Below are 15,173 nucleotides of genomic sequence, written 5' to 3'. Positions count from 1 at the left end.
TTTTTTTAAAGATTTATTTATTTATTATATGTAAGTACACTGTAGCTGTCTTCAGACACTCCAGAAGAGGGCGCCAGATCTCGTTATGGATGGTTGTTAGCCACCATGTGGTTGCTGGGATTTGAACTCTGGACCTTTGGAAGAGCAGTCGGGTGCTCTTACCCACTGAGCCATCTCACCAGCCCTCCATGTCACTCTTATTGGCTGCTGAGCTGAGAGCTGGATCTCTGGAGCATCCAGCTAGAGGTTAATTCTTCCCTATCCAGAGCCCTATTATGGAATATAGGTCGGTGAATGTGAGAATAGAGGAGCATCATGCTAGCCTGGCCTGGGAGGAGACTTCCTGAATACCTGCAGTATGCAGGGACCATGTGCTCCCTAGTTCAGGGCGCTTCCTGGTGCTGGGGAGCTGAGGAGGCATGTCAGTCCTGCCTTGTAGGGATGCTGCATTCAAATAAAAAACCAGGGGCTCTTATTTGGTGCCAGCAGACACCAAGGTGTCTTACCAAGGTGAGAGGTGAGGTTGGCCAGACCTTAGTCCTTGGTTCTTGTGTTTTTTAGATCCCCTGAAGACCATTGTCACCTGTCATTTTAGACTGGTTAAAATGTGATCAGATATCCTGAAGCTATGCATTATAGCATCCTTAGATTCAAAGACGTCACCGGTTTCTGTAGCAACCAAAGTTTGAAAGGTCATGTCTTTGGCCAGCTTCCACCACTGCACATGGCTTTACCTGTTCCAGGTTGAGTGGGAAGTACTGTTGAGTTAGAAGTGTTTGTTACTGTGGCTCTGTGTTCAGTTCAGCCCCAGGGCCAAGTACTGGGGAGCCAGCTGGGACAAGCCAGATGCTGGGACTTTGAATCCAAAGACATAGGGTTGCTGACAGTTTGAGTGTGTGTTGGGAGAAAAGGCAAACCCGGAGTTTTAAAGATGCTAGGATAGGGTGAGAGGTACTTACAAGATCAAAAGCCACCAGGAGGGTGTGGCAGTATTCCAGAGTAAGATGAGCCTGATTTGGACCTGGATGGAAGGCAGTGGGATGTGGTACAGTACTGGGGCTGGAGGGAGGGTGCTAAAGGAAGGGACTAGGTAGGCTTTGGTGCAGAGTGGTCACTAGGGGTGATTTGGTTTTGACTGATGAGACCCACGGGGGTACACTGCATGGTAACTTCCACTGTTTCCCTCTTTACGTGGGTGACAGCTTCTTTTCATGGAAGTTATAGGCTGTGAAATGCCATAGTGTTTCACTGGGGTCTTTCAAACCAGAAAAAAGACACAGGGGCGGTGGGGAAAGGGGGCAGGCAGGAGAGGAGGCAAGCTGTACATTTTGCCTTGCAGGGCTGGAGAAGGGCAGAAGAAATCAATGCTCTGGACCATAGAACCTTTTGCATGTTCTTGGCTCCTCTCATCTCTGTGTACCCGGAGCTCTGGGCACCGTGTGGCTGAAACTTTTCTGGGGGACAAATCCTAAAAGGCAAACTTGGCGGGTACCTGGCAGTTGGACTCAGAAATCTGAGTCTGCATTGGGTCGTTTGGGGGTGCTCCAGTGACGGCTCACCCTCATAGCCTCTCTTCAGACATGGTATTCTCTTGGACCAGCCCTTGATTCACACCGCCTCTCTGGCTTTTCTGGCCGCAGGAATTGGATTCAAGTATGTGGCCCTGGGAGACCTCGTCATCCTCATCACTTTCGGCCCGCTGGCTGTGATGTTTGCCTACGCTGTCCAGGTGGGATCCCTGGCCATCTTCCCTCTAATCTACGCCATCCCTCTGGCCCTCAGCACAGAGGCCATTCTCCATTCCAACAACACCAGGGACATGGAATCTGACCGGGAGGCTGGCATCGTCACGCTGGCCATTCTCATCGGGCCCACCTTCTCCTATGCCCTCTATAACACGCTGCTCTTTGTGCCCTACCTAATCTTCACCATCCTGGCCACGCACTGCAGCATCAGCCTGGCACTGCCCCTGCTCACCATCCCCATGGCCTTCTCCCTCGAGAGGCAGTTCCGCAGCCAGGCCTTCAACAAGCTGCCCCAGAGGACAGCCAAGCTCAACCTCCTGCTGGGACTTTTCTATGTCTTTGGCATCATCCTGGCACCAGCAGGCAGCCTGCCCAGACTCTGAGGAGACCAGCAACTCCCACCACAGCACAGCCCCTCCTCAGGCAGTGCAGAAGCCAGACTGAGAAGGGGTGCCACTGGCCAGGGTGGGTGCACAGCATAGGCTGCAAACTCCTGAACCTGTGTGTTGGGATTATCTTCCTAAAGATAACCTGCTTATCGGCTGTGGTTTGTGTTCCATGTTACGGGGAAACCCTGAAGCCACTCTAGTGTCGTTCCTGTGTTATTTATAATCTCCACTAGAGGGTGTCATCAGGCCACTTTAGGATGGAAAATCCATCTCCCCCCTTGTTCTAGACAGAATGCCCTGACAGTTTGTGAAGGAGCTGTGTCCCAAAAGAGCCATAGTGACTAGGCATGGTACTGCCCCGTTACCTTGGCACGTAGGAAATTGTACTAATTGGTGCCAGGCCCCATTTATACAGAGCGCTTGTCCCCTGAATGTGCTGCCTGCTAGAGAAGGGCCCTCGTTAGCAGGGAGTGCTCCTGGCTTTTCGTGTAGTTGGTGGTTCAGACGTTTCTGTCCTTTATGTCTCCCTTCGCTGCTTGCCACTGTGGAGGAAAGTGTCAGATCACCCTGCAGCAAGACAGTTAAGCCTGGGGCGGCTGAGAAAAGCACTCTATTTTCAGTAAAACATGGCATGGTGGGTGAGGGAGCTGCTTCCCTCTGTAGACTCCACTAGGAAGACAGTGATTCTGGGACCTGAAGTGGCAGTGGGATGGGCGTTTAAAGCCCAAAGGGCTTTGTCCCCTCCCAGCCGCCTCCCCTGGTATTCCTCTTGCCTACCCAGGATCTCTGTCCCTCCATCTGTTTCCAGTGCCAGACTGTGGGCAACAGCAACATGTGAGTCAAGGACACTTAACCCCTCTCCACAGAGCCACAAGATGGGCAAAGCAGGGACCTTCTGAATGTATGAGCCAGTGGACAGCAGTCCTGGCCACACTCAGCCAGAACGTGGGGCCCTGCCAGAGAAAGAACTATAAGCATGGGTCCTTCATGTCTCTGTGCTCTGATGCCTTGTTCAGAATGTGGCTTCAGTGAGGTCATATCCAAAGGACCGGAGGTGTCTCACTGTCCCCTGTACACTCTCTGAGTATAACATCTTGCATGGAGATGATCATACCATCTCCAGTGTGCTTCGCTCTAATCAGCTGGCCTGAAGGGGGCTGCAGGCTCTTAGCCTGCAGAAAACTACCTTGAGTTAGCACTGGGTCACTTCCTTAGGAAAACATATTTAAACATTGCCCAGAGTTCCTCAGTAGTCAGGGTGGTTTGTCTACCAGAGTCCCTGAGCTTGAATCAGGGTCCAGAATCCTAGGAACAGAATGTTCTTTCCTGTTCTCCCCAGTGTTCTGGGTTTGTGGCATCTGGTGCTTTTGAGTGTCCTGCCTGTGACCCCAGCTTGGGGCTGATAGTTGTCACCCAGAGTCTGGAGGACCAATGACTCTCACTGTCCATAGGCGGGCCTGACACATGGCTACCCTCATCAGAACTGTGTCAGCTGCTACACCGAGCTCTGGTGCAGATTTTAAATGCCTATTTTTATATACCATCCCCAGAGGCCATATTTGGTGCCACATTTTGTATACAGACCACCATAATTTGTATTATGTCTCCTGATTCAATGAAGGTTTCCTGTAGATTTGCTAATTAAAATAAGAGAAAACGTATGTCGGTGGCTTTGTTTCTTTGCTTTCCACTTGCTTTTCTTACTGGAAATGTGCAGAGACTTGTGGGAGTACCAGGCATGGTAGTGCACGATTTTCATTTCCAGCACTGGGAGTCAGGTTGGTGGATCTCAGGAGTGTGAGGCCAGCTAGAGATACGCAGTGAGACCTCGTCTCTAAAGCAACAACTCATTCCAGGACTTAGGGAGAAGTGCCATATGGTAGAGGTCACCTCATTACCAGTGATGAATTTGGGAACAGTTTGACCAGGGTTGATGGTTTTGTGACAACTTGCCATAAGTTTGACTCACCAGACGGGAGCCTCAATTGAGAAAATGCTCCCATAGGCCTGAGCTGTAGGCAAAGTTGGTGATTGATGTGGAAGGGCCTAGCCCATTGTGGGTGGGGCCAGCCCTGGGCTGAGAAAGCCACAAGGAGCAAGCAAGCCAGTAAGCTGCAGAGCAGCTCTCCATGGCCTCTGTCTGCATCAGCTCCCGCCTCCAGGTTCCTGCCCTGTTTTCCAAAGATAAACAACAGTGAGAAAGTATAAGTCAAGGAAATCTTCTCCTCACTAAGTTGCTTTGGACATGGTGTTTCGTCACAGCATTGTAACCCTACCTGGGATAGGGGCCATTAGGAAAGGTGTCAGGGACCACTGAGAGCCAGCTGGCCCGACCACGCTAACCTCACTTCCCTCTATCCACCCCTGCTTACAGTTTTCTTCTGCTAGGTCACCGTGCTGATGGATTAGGAGCATGTAGTAGATGGAGTGCGTTTACGTTTTGGCTAGGCATTTGACAATATATCCTTATGAACGAGGCAGAGATGTGTGCAATGGATATCACTGTACTTAGATAAATTCCTGAGGCCGAACACGCCCGCGGGGGAGAGAGCTGACGGATCAGCATGTCAGCAGCACAGGGAAGGCAGCCTTCGGCAGCACATTCGAACAAGCCCTGTCCTTTGCCCTCTGCCCTTTGCCCAGCGAGACTCAACACCTGTTATTAACAACTGGACCAAGGCAGCCCAAATTGAAGCTTTCGGGAACCACAGAGGAAGAGCTTCTAGAAGGACTGATAATTAGGACGCTCGTGAATTAGAGAGCTGCTTTCACAGGTCGAGGGAGAACGCGAGCATGAGTAAATGCAGAGCGATAGATACACTCCGGCCTCTCTCCCAGAATCCGGCCTGTGATTGAGAAGGAGGTGCCCTGTGACGGGGGAGCAGATGTGGCTCTGGGTTTTAGAATGACTCTAGGCTACATGGTCACACACCTTTACCATTTGAGTCAGATTTATTCTGCTCACACAGCGAGTAGCAGGGAATCCAATCCCAGGCACCTCAGGATCTTGCCCTGCCTGTAGGGTTGGTCACTGGGGATTCCTCAGTTTGGGGGGGGGGGAGTAGAAGCTACGTCTTCAGTCCTTACCATCTGTAAGGTTGCCTCTCTGCTATCTGATGCTGGGGTTCAGGCCTGGAATTCACCCTGAACCTTGAAGGGTTCAGAATACTCCCACTGACAGGTACCATGGGCCTGTGGGGGACGCTGGTTCCTGCCACCCTATCCCCATTTTCTACTCAGTCAACTGTTCTTTTCTGTGATCTCCCTGTTCACCTCTGCTGCTCAAACCTGCCCTCCTTCCATACGTTTGCCGAACCCTCACACAGTGCCCCACCTAGAAGACCTTGGAAGCTCAGGGCTGGCCTGCTGTGGAGGGAATGAACCATGAGCCCACCAAATGCCACCTTACTTCCTATGTTAATAACCAACCACACTCACACTGGAACCTAGCCCCAACCTCAGACTAAGACAGTAATGACCTTGGTGAAGGTTACCATGCTACAGGAGATACACAGGAAAGAGATTACAGCTCAGAACAAGGAGGCAGGAGCCCTGGCCATTTTTCACGGGCTGGACTTGAACCTGGGCACCTTGTTTGCCTTGGAGAGGCTCTGTGTGGAGACAGAGCACTTAGGTTTCAGAAGTACCGTTGACAGCACATGAAATGCAGAATGGATGGAGATATAGTTAGAAGCCAGAAACATTCCTAAGTGTGTGCACCCCCACACATGCGTGTTTGTGTGTGTGTGTGTGTGTTACATGGGTAACAGCTGTTGCAGACATTTTATAGGTTCTCAATGTGGGAACCATATTTTGAAGGTGTTATTAACAAACCGGATCTTGCCCAAGGTGCATTTGGAAGAAAGATGAAGGCACACAAGACCACATTGGCCTGGAAAGGAGACCCAAGAGAGTTGTCTTGGGGAAGAAGGAGTGGGCCAGGCATGTGGTATTCAAAAAGCAAAACCAGGACGTGCAGATAGGAGTTGCATGACCCGATGTAACAGCTCTTGTGTTAAAGAAACCTCTGTAGCTGTGAGTGGAAACAGAAGTTGGAGTGTTTGGAACATCAACGTGGGTGGTGAGTTTGCTATAACTAAAGAGAAAAGCTGGTTCCTCGGTGAGAACGCTGAAGCAAAGAGTCACACCACAGAGAGGTTGACTGTGACAACTGGAGTCTTCTCACCCTATGATTTGGCTGTTCTGATACAGAGCTGCTCTATGGACCTGCCTGTGAGGGTTGGAACCAGAGGGTACAAGAAACATGTTGACAGTTCAGCTTCTAAGCGTCATCACAGCTGTGATGACTGATACCCTCTTCCCGTTTTGTTTGCCTTCCAAAAATTACATACAGATGCACACCCAGACACAGCTGTACAGTTGACTTCGCCCTCAATGGCCCTCGAAGGGAGGTGGCTGACAGCTGCTCTCCTCTGTACCCACTGCTAATGGACTGTCAGCCTCTTTCTTTCATTACTGGCTACAGACCACGAAGGCTGGTGTAAGAGTGCCTCTGGCGAGACCTGTACTCTCGTGGTAGCCAGCTGACACTTGTGATCTGCCAGGACAGCAGAGGGTGGTGAAGCCCAGTGAGGCCCTGCCTGGGGGCTTGGCAATCACTGAACCCAGGCGGAGCTCACCAGCAGAGGCCGGCAGTCGTAACTGTGAGGTGCTCTCCTACCTCCCAAGATGTAAAAGCGCTAGAGGAGCCAGGGATGTCTTGATCACATGCTCGTGAGCAAACTGTGTGTGTGGTGGGTAACAGGAAACTGCTCTGGGCTCTGTGGTAACTAAGGCATGCCCCAAAGTCCGCACTCCATGCTCCAGCCATACCCTTGCTTCCGTGTTTCCCAACACAGCTTAGAATCGCCACCGCAGTTAGAGCTAGAGTCATTGATAACAAGACAGCTCCAGGGTGTGTTCTGTGTCTGTTTGTTAACGTGTTTAGTGTCAGTGTCCCCCAACAGGTGGCTGGTAGACAGGCAAGTAAGACTGCATTTCAGCACCTGCCCAGCACTAGCACAACTGACCACAGTGTGTTTCAACAAGTGGTCATGGAACACGGGCTTGCGAGTGGCTAGACCCTATGGGACAGGCTTACTGACCACACTGACATGCGTACCCCATAGCTGGCTGACCCGCAGCAGTAAGGACAGGTGAATTCCACCCGGGGCTGGAAGTGGAAGGGGCAAATGACAGTAACTCTGAAGATCTCTTAAGGTCCAGCTCATGTTTCCGGAAACCTGTAAATAATTAAGGTGCTGGATAAATGACTGAGGGAATGTCGGGGATAACGATGGCATGTATTGCAAGCTCACTGTGTGCCAAGCCTTGTTCTGGAGCTTACATATATTGTTTTAATATTCCTAACAGCTCCATGAATAGGTTATTGAGGGCTATTTTCTCATGAGACAAAGACTAGAGTAAAGGGAGAAGATTAATTGCCCAAGTCACCCATCATTCAAACCTTAGTCTGTGCCCGTGTGAATTCTCTCCCACGGCCTCTTGTCCTGTCTCCACTTACCTCACAGTGTCTTGCTCACATGAGGACTCCAGCCACGGGTCCGTCCTTGGGAGTGTGAGGTGTAAGGAAGGTATCGTAGGACTGATGGGTGGCCGAGGCCTTGGAGGGCTGGACTTCCGCGTGACCTTCCCATGGCCACAATGCTATGAAGTTTCCCTAATGTGGGAGTGACTGGGCCAGCACCTGCAGGCCAAGAAGGTAGCTCCCCTCAGAGTGAGCCAGCCACCTTCCTCAGGGCATTCCAAGATAGGTGTACTGGCTATTTTGTGTCAACTTGACACAGCTGGAGTTATCACAGAGAAAGGAGCTTCAGTTGAGGAAATGCCTCCATGAGATCCATTTTCTCAATTAGTGATCAAGGGGGAAAGGCCCCTTGTGGGTGGGACCATCCCTGGGCTGGTAGTCTTGGGTTCTATAAGAGAGTAGGCTGAGCAAGCCAGGGGAGGCAAGCCAGTGAAGAACATCCCTCCATGGCTTCTGCATCAGCTCCTGCTTTCTGACCTGCTTGAGTTCCAGTCCTGACTTCCTTTGGTGATGAACAGCAGTATGGAAGTGTAAGGCGAATAAACCCTTTCCTCCCCAACTTGCTTCTTGGTCATGATGTTTGTGCAGGAATAGAAACCCTGACTAAGAAAATAGGCAAGAGGCGGCCGGAGACCACGTGGAAGAGATGAGGAGAGAGGAAACACCAGGGCCCCTTAGGAGCTGCCTCCCATCTTAACACTGGCTTACAGCATTTCTGTCTTTAAAGTGAGGTCCCCTCGGGCACCCTGCCTTGGGCCTCCAGTTGCTCAATGGTGAGAGAAGAGGTAAGTCTACATTACTGTGGAGGTGGGAATGGGATCAAGGTTTCAAGTCAGATCCTGCCAGGCTTTGATGATTGCTCAAGTCAGCTGGAGAGGAAGACCCATTCTCAAGTTAAATGTGGGCTCACGCCCACCTGTCCCTCCCTCCCTCCATCTGCCATCTTTTCTCACCTGGCCACTGAAACAGAGGGTCCCTAGAAACAGCCCAGTTGCTTTGCCTGGTACGAATGCAACCAGCCACCAGGGGGCGTCGGAGAGAACTCCAGTCCACCTTCACGGGGATCAGGCTCTGCTTGACTTGTGAGAGTTCCTTGGGTATAGGCAGTGAGGAGAGATGCCCCTTTGGGTGAGTGTGCTTCTATTAGGGAAAGGGGATGGACAAAGTCAGCCATGGAACAGAGAGCAAGAAGTGTAGCTCGCTGAGGGCGGAGATCATCTGCAGATTGGAGCCAATCAGGAGGGGCTTCTGGGAGGAGATGACAATGGACTGAGCTCAGGTTTCCTAGGAGAAGTTAGCCAGGAGAGATGCTGGTGACTTGGCCTACCTGTCCTCACAGCTGGAGGGTCGTCACCACCCCCCTCCTCCCCCGCCCTGCCTGCTGCTGAGACCATCCAGGCACTTTTCCTTCAGTCTCTTCTGGTCACATAGCCAGACGACTGTAGTGTTGAGGCAGATGTGCCAAAGGTGCCCTTCTCAGTGCCAAGGTCAAAGCCGACTGAGGAGTGACTGATACCTTGTTGAGAAACAATCAGAAGGAGATGGTAGCACATTTAATCAGCCCAGGCTGCCGGTGCTAAATCCAGATGAATGGCCTTGAACGATGAGGCCCAAGGAGAGCTTTGCCAGAAGCAAGCTCCTGAGCCTGCATCTACCGAGGACGAGGACTTCATCCCTGCTGTCCCTGGCTTTCTGCTACTTTGTTAGGCCTCTCGAATGGTTGCTATACGCTGGCATCAACACACAGTTCTCTGTAGCAACCAAGGACAACCTATTCAGAGCCTTTCTTGCAGAAGAGAGCCAAGCTTGTTCTGGGGCCCGCCAGGAGCAATGGTGGGTAGAGAGGCTGCCTGACCTGCAGAGGGCCTTCTGGTGGATACCTCCTAGGTTCAAGGCCACATCTTGGAGTCCAGTCTGAGTTCAACAAGGCAAGACTATCTGCAGAACGCCCAAGTCCATTTTACCAAAGTTGTTAGCATATCTTTAACCATGCATGTGCATTTGTACAGATAGATCTTTGAGACCATTTGGATGTGCACGTCCCCCTCACTCTGTACTGGGACCGTGTTCCAGGTATTCAGAAAGTATCACACATTCTTGGAACCCAGTGCAATGAGCTCCACCTTGTAGAACAATCTCAATTACCAGATAAGCAGTCTCCACGCTGCTCTGGGGAGGATGAAAAGAAACCACAGGGGCTGTGAGCAAATGATAGCCCAGAACAGCTCCAGGCAGAGGCAAGGGGGATACAGTTGTTCTTTAGCCTGTCAGTTCAGAGCTGCGCCTGGCTGAATGCAGGGCCTGGCTGCTCTGCTGAGAAGAGTCATTCCTCCCTGAAGAGAAACTGCAGCAGGAGAGGGATGAAGGCAAAGATAGGCAAATCCCTCAAGCTGGGCAGAACCCTCGTAATCTCTGCCTCAGGCCTTGCGGTCGATGCTGTGGAGCTCGGTTAACAAGAGCTATGAGGAAAGCCCCTGCCTCCTCAGGAGGACCTGTCTCCTAGAGGAAGCTAGGCCCCAGTCTGGGACCCTACTGCCGGCTCCCGGAGTTGGGGGCATGGATCTCTCTTGTTGGTAAAGCAGTAGTGGCCTGTCACATGACCAGTCATGAGAGCCACGGTAGCCAGGATTTGGGAGAACACTTGGGTCTCTCACCAAGTCCCCTTGTGTCCTGAGTTGACTATGGAATTTGAGTCAAGATATTCTGAGGGATCAGGTGATTCTGTAAAGGTCATTTAGCCACCATTGGGGGCTCCACGTAAAAGCTGGTTTTCTCCTGACCCCAAATTCAGCACTTCCGGGGTTAAAGCCTTCCTCTATGTCAGTGCTCCGCTCTCTTTTGAAGGCGGGAGAGGAGGCATTGTTTTGGTTTTTAAATATAAATCTCATTTTCGCTTTACATGTTGAAAGAGCCACAGCTGCCTCTTTTGCCATTATCTCTCCCAGTCCCCACCCCCTTCATCTCCCCTCTCCTCCCTAACCCTGTCCTCAGTTCCCCTCAGCACACCTTTGCTCTCTGGCACCCAGACAGCTTTCCAAGCTAGCTGCTCTGGGTGTTAGAGGACAGGAGGTAGAGTCAGGGTGTAGGAACCCACGAGAGAAGGGGTGGGGGCTTCTCTTTGAGAGATGGATGATTTAGTAGTCACTGGCTTTATGTGGCTGCCCAGCAAGTCACCTCAGCCATCTCTGAGATCTGGAGCCAGCTTTAGACTGCAGCAGCCATGGGTAGAGACACCCATGGGAGTGAGTGCATGCGGACACATCTCACCCTCTGGCTCTCAATTCTTCTACCCTGTCACTTGGATTGGGTCCATACAAGCTGATTGTCACATTTGAGCAACGCCATGACCCAGTTTCCTAATGAGGAGAGTGAGGCTCTTCCAACAGGGTTAGCACTTGCTGACTGTGCCCTCAGATTCAGAACCCAAGAACACAGCACCAGTGACAGAGCTGGGCTTTGGAACTGGGCCTTTAACTCCTTGCCCAGTGCTCTTCCCACTCTGCTCAGTGGCATGGGCCAGCATCTCTTCTGTATACTGTCATAGCCTCCAGAAGGCTGGAGGGGGCCCCCCAGGACCCGTCTGAAACCAGGGATCAGCTCCAAACACAGCCAAGAGGCCAACATGCTCTGCCTCACAAGGCAACAGTGGCTTGAGATGGCTCCCCGGGCGAGGATAGGTGCCAACAAGCGAGGAGCCACCGATTGGACCGATTGGGAGATAATCTCCCTGAGAAATGATGGGGACCAGTTGCTTTGGCAGCTGCAGGGCTGCATCTGAGCCCCAGTGCTGGTGTGTGTGTGTGTACCACCCCCAGATCCACACCGTTATTGGCTTGTTGCAGAAACAGATGTTCTCCATTCTTTTGTCCCTAATAGGCACTTAAACGCTGGAGGGGGAGCCAGCAATGGGGACAGAAATCATGTGACTATTTCAGGCTTTTTTTAAAAAAATGATTATTTATTATTATATCTAAGTACACTGTAGCTGTCTTCAGATACACCAGAAGAGGGCATCAGATCTCATTACAGATGGTTGTGAGCCACCATGTGGTTGCTGGGATTTGAACTTCAGACCTTCAGAAGAGCAGTTGGTGCTCTTAACCACTGAGCCATCTCTCCAGCGCCTATTTCAGGCTTTTTCTGGAAGGGTAGGCTTCTGCAAGACTTGGGGTCTGGGAGTGGGTATGTCAGAGGATCAGCCCCTGCCCTGAGTGCTTCTGGGAAAATCCTGGGAAAGCTACCATAGTAACAGTGGGCATTGGGTGCTGAGGACAATGTCTTAGAGGAGCTGCCTTCAACCTGTCATCAGGACTGGTCCCAAAGCTGAAGTCATAGGGAGGGAATGCTGGGACTTCTGGCCTCCTGCCTCCCAGACTCGGGAGGATTGGAAGGGGTCAAGGGCTGGTGAGACTGATGTCTTTGCTTCCATTCTCACTTGAGCCTTACCTGTCTGTCCATCCATCTAGTGTGCACACATCACCCATGCATCTACCGAGAACATCCAGTATCTGGCAGCAGCGTGCAGGTTTGCAGGTAAAACATTTCCCGAAAAAGGCTTTGCACCCCTTTTGCCTGCTCAGCCATGACCATGATTTAATGGGAGCTCGGAGCCTTTCCTGCCCCTGAACAGCTCTGCATCAACCTGCCTCAGTGCCCTGAGCTCCACAATCCATCAGCTTTGAGAATGGAAGGCACCCCATTTCCCAGAGGTCCACGCTAAGATACTGGCATGCAACCGAGGAGATTCTCAAAGAGAGAGAGAAAAAAAAAAACAAAAAAACAAAAAAACAAAAACCACTACCACTGTGTCACAGTAGAGAGCAGAGGGTCAGGCCTGGGCACTCAGTGAACAGGTTCTGGTGGGAGAAAAACGAGAAGCGTCCACCCCATAGATGTTGCTTTGGGAGGGAAGATCTGAGGATGTCCCAGGAGCAATGGGGACTTACAGGGGCGGGAGGAGAGGGGTGTCTCGTGGGGGACCTAAAGCATGACCCACGCATTATTGGATGGCTTGCTTTTTGCCTGGAGACCCTCGAGGTAAGCAGAGACCTGTCTAAGAACAATCCAGCACAACGAAGAGTTGGGGGAAGATTTTGTTACGCTCTACTGACCTGCAAAAGTGGATGCTCAGAAAGGGACCGACCTCTGTCACCACAAGCCCTGCCCCTGCAGAGGTCAGTGGGGCAGAGTAACAGGGGTAGAGGCTGCAGCTGTTTGGTTACCTTCCAGACCCCTGCAGCCTGCCCTGTCTGTTGTCTTCCCCACCGGGCAGAGGACTGGTTACAGATGAACTCAGGCCCCACCAGGGTCTGCCAAGGGCAGAAAGTAACCTGGTCCACCAGGACAATTTTTATTTTGTTTTGCTTCAAGATAGGAGCTCACAGTGTAGCCCTAGCTGGCTAGATCTAGAAACATAGCTCGGGTTGATTGCTCTTGAACTTTCAGCAATCCTCCTGCCTCTGTTTCCAGAGAACTGGGATGACAGGTGCAACCATACCTGGCCAGTTTGCAGAAGAACCTAGTCACTGGGCTGGGGGCTGGGAGACTCTGTTCCTCTGTGTCCTTCATCTGATGGATGTTAGGAAGGTAATTAACTGGGGAGGTGTCCAACAGGCAGAGACACCCTTGGTAACCCCTGACTACTTAATATTCAGAGCCCATGTTACCCTCTCATAGCAGAGAGTTTCTGGGGGTGGGGAGAAATCCCATTGTGAAGTACATTAAAATTCACCTTAAATGATTTCCATAAAGACAATTATTATTATCGGTGATAATTCTCAGTGGCTGCCTGGTCTACTAAGTGCCAGACTTGTAGTGGGGGGTGGGGTGGGGATGTTACTGCGGTAACTGCAGCCTGTGCCTCCAATCCCTGTGGCCTCTACTCTTTATCTTGCTCCAGGAAGCACTGAGGAGTTCTGTCCAGCATCTCTGGAAGCCTTCTGGACCCTGTCCTGGTGTCCCCTCCAGTAACACAGCGTTAGACAGGAACGCAGCGATGGATAACATGTTCCTAACTCCCAAGAGACACGGGGTTGAATGAAGAACACCGTCTAGGAGAAAATTCGAGAAAAGCAGCCAGAAGCTCTCAAAGCTGGCTGACTTTGTCAGCTCTCTCCCCCTCCCCCCACCAACTCTTCCACTCACTCTCCTGGCTCCTTGCTTGGGTAGTGTGAGCTTTACATACTTTCTGCTGTGGGTTGAACCCAGGACCTCAAACATCGAAGGTGAATGCTCTACTGCTGAACTATGTTCCCAGCCCATTTTGGTCAGAGATGGGCATATGAAAACTTAAGATTACAGAGCTCTGGGAAGCTTGACAGGTCAGGTACATCCCTGGCCCCAGACAGGATTCTGCTCCAACGGCCCAGCACGGTCAATGCCTTAACAGCAGCCTGTGTCTGGAGTCTGGGTCTCTGGCCTCTGAAGGCACATTCCTACTCAGAACTAATCCATAGTATTAGAAGTTAGGACAGCAGTTGCTCCTGTTGGGGAAATAAGAAGAGGACACTGTGGGCACTGACTAAATAGGCATATTTGCTTGTCATGAAGGGGACAAATAAGATGTCCTACTGGAAGAATGGGACACCTTCATGCAAAAGTTTTCCCCAGCACCCTTGTAAAGGTAGCTGTTCTTGCTCGAGTAGCTGTGGAACTGTACCTGCTCTGTCAGGGCAGGGTGGCCCAGGGAGCAGAAAATGCTCACAATTCCCAGTGGCTTCCCAGTGGGATGTGGGATTGGTTTTCCTTTTGGGGCAGACTGTGGCATTACAGCTGTGGCAGGGTTCCCGGTCTCCACTCTTCTTCCTCTGCTGGGACCCAGATGTGTTCCTCCTCCCCAACACATGCGCGCGCGCACACACACACACACACACACACACACACACACACACAGGTGCTCTATGTCACTGTGTAGCCCTGGCTGGCCTGGGACTTACCATGTAGACCAGGCTGGCTTTGAACTTCTAGTTGCTCCTAAAGGCCTGTGTCACCACTCCCAGCCGCAGTGTGCTTTTGTTTGGGAAGGATTTGATTTTGACAGTATGTGTGCTCTCCTAACGTTAAAGTTCCCTGGCAACTTCTGAGCCAGTACTTCTCAGCTTTGGAGGTGACAAGGCCCTGGTGCATTCTGGGCAGCAAGGAAGTCATACGGGAATGAGGACAGAGCACAGTTGTCTCCGTCACTGCTCAGATTCCTTCAGTGTGCATTTCTCTCCTTCTGATGCCAGACTAAGGTTCTCTAGAGAAACAGAGCTGGTGGGAAAGTATATGGTATTTATTAGAACGGCTTACAGGCTGTAGCCTAGCTAGCCCATCAATGTCTGTTTACCAACAGACGGTCCAAGGACCCAGTAACTGTTCAGTCCATGAGGCTGAGTATCTCAGCAGGTCTTCAGTATATGCTAGAATCCTGAAGAAGTGGGCTCCCGTGCCAATTGCCTTTCTTCACATCCAGAGCTTGAGTTGTCTGTCTTTATATCGGCTGCCACAGAA

The 15,173-nt window shown here is 51.4% G+C and overlaps 1 protein-coding gene across 2 annotated transcripts in view; it reads left to right on the top strand.

The window, feature by feature from the left end:
* The window catches only part of Ubiad1 (UbiA prenyltransferase domain containing 1), a 20,481-nt gene extending 6,105 nt beyond the window's left edge, over positions 1 to 14,376 (top strand). The window contains exon 2 of one of the 2 annotated variants that reach the window (XM_029476663.1): positions 13,582 to 14,376. In XM_029476663.1, coding sequence (XP_029332523.1) covers positions 13,582 to 13,652 — 71 coding nt within the window. In that variant the 3' untranslated portion in view covers positions 13,653 to 14,376. Of the gene's footprint in view, positions 1 to 1,640; positions 3,796 to 13,581 lie in introns of those variants that run through there. The other variant, XM_021159724.2, reaches the window with a different exon arrangement.
* Positions 14,377 to 15,173: the final 797 nt, after the last annotated feature.

This window comes from Mus caroli, chromosome 4 (assembly GCF_900094665.2).
Source record: "Mus caroli chromosome 4, CAROLI_EIJ_v1.1, whole genome shotgun sequence".
Lineage (NCBI taxonomy): Eukaryota > Metazoa > Chordata > Mammalia > Rodentia > Muridae > Mus > Mus caroli.
Note: the sequence above shows the minus strand (reverse complement) of the source record. Positions and strands in the feature narration are given on the sequence as shown.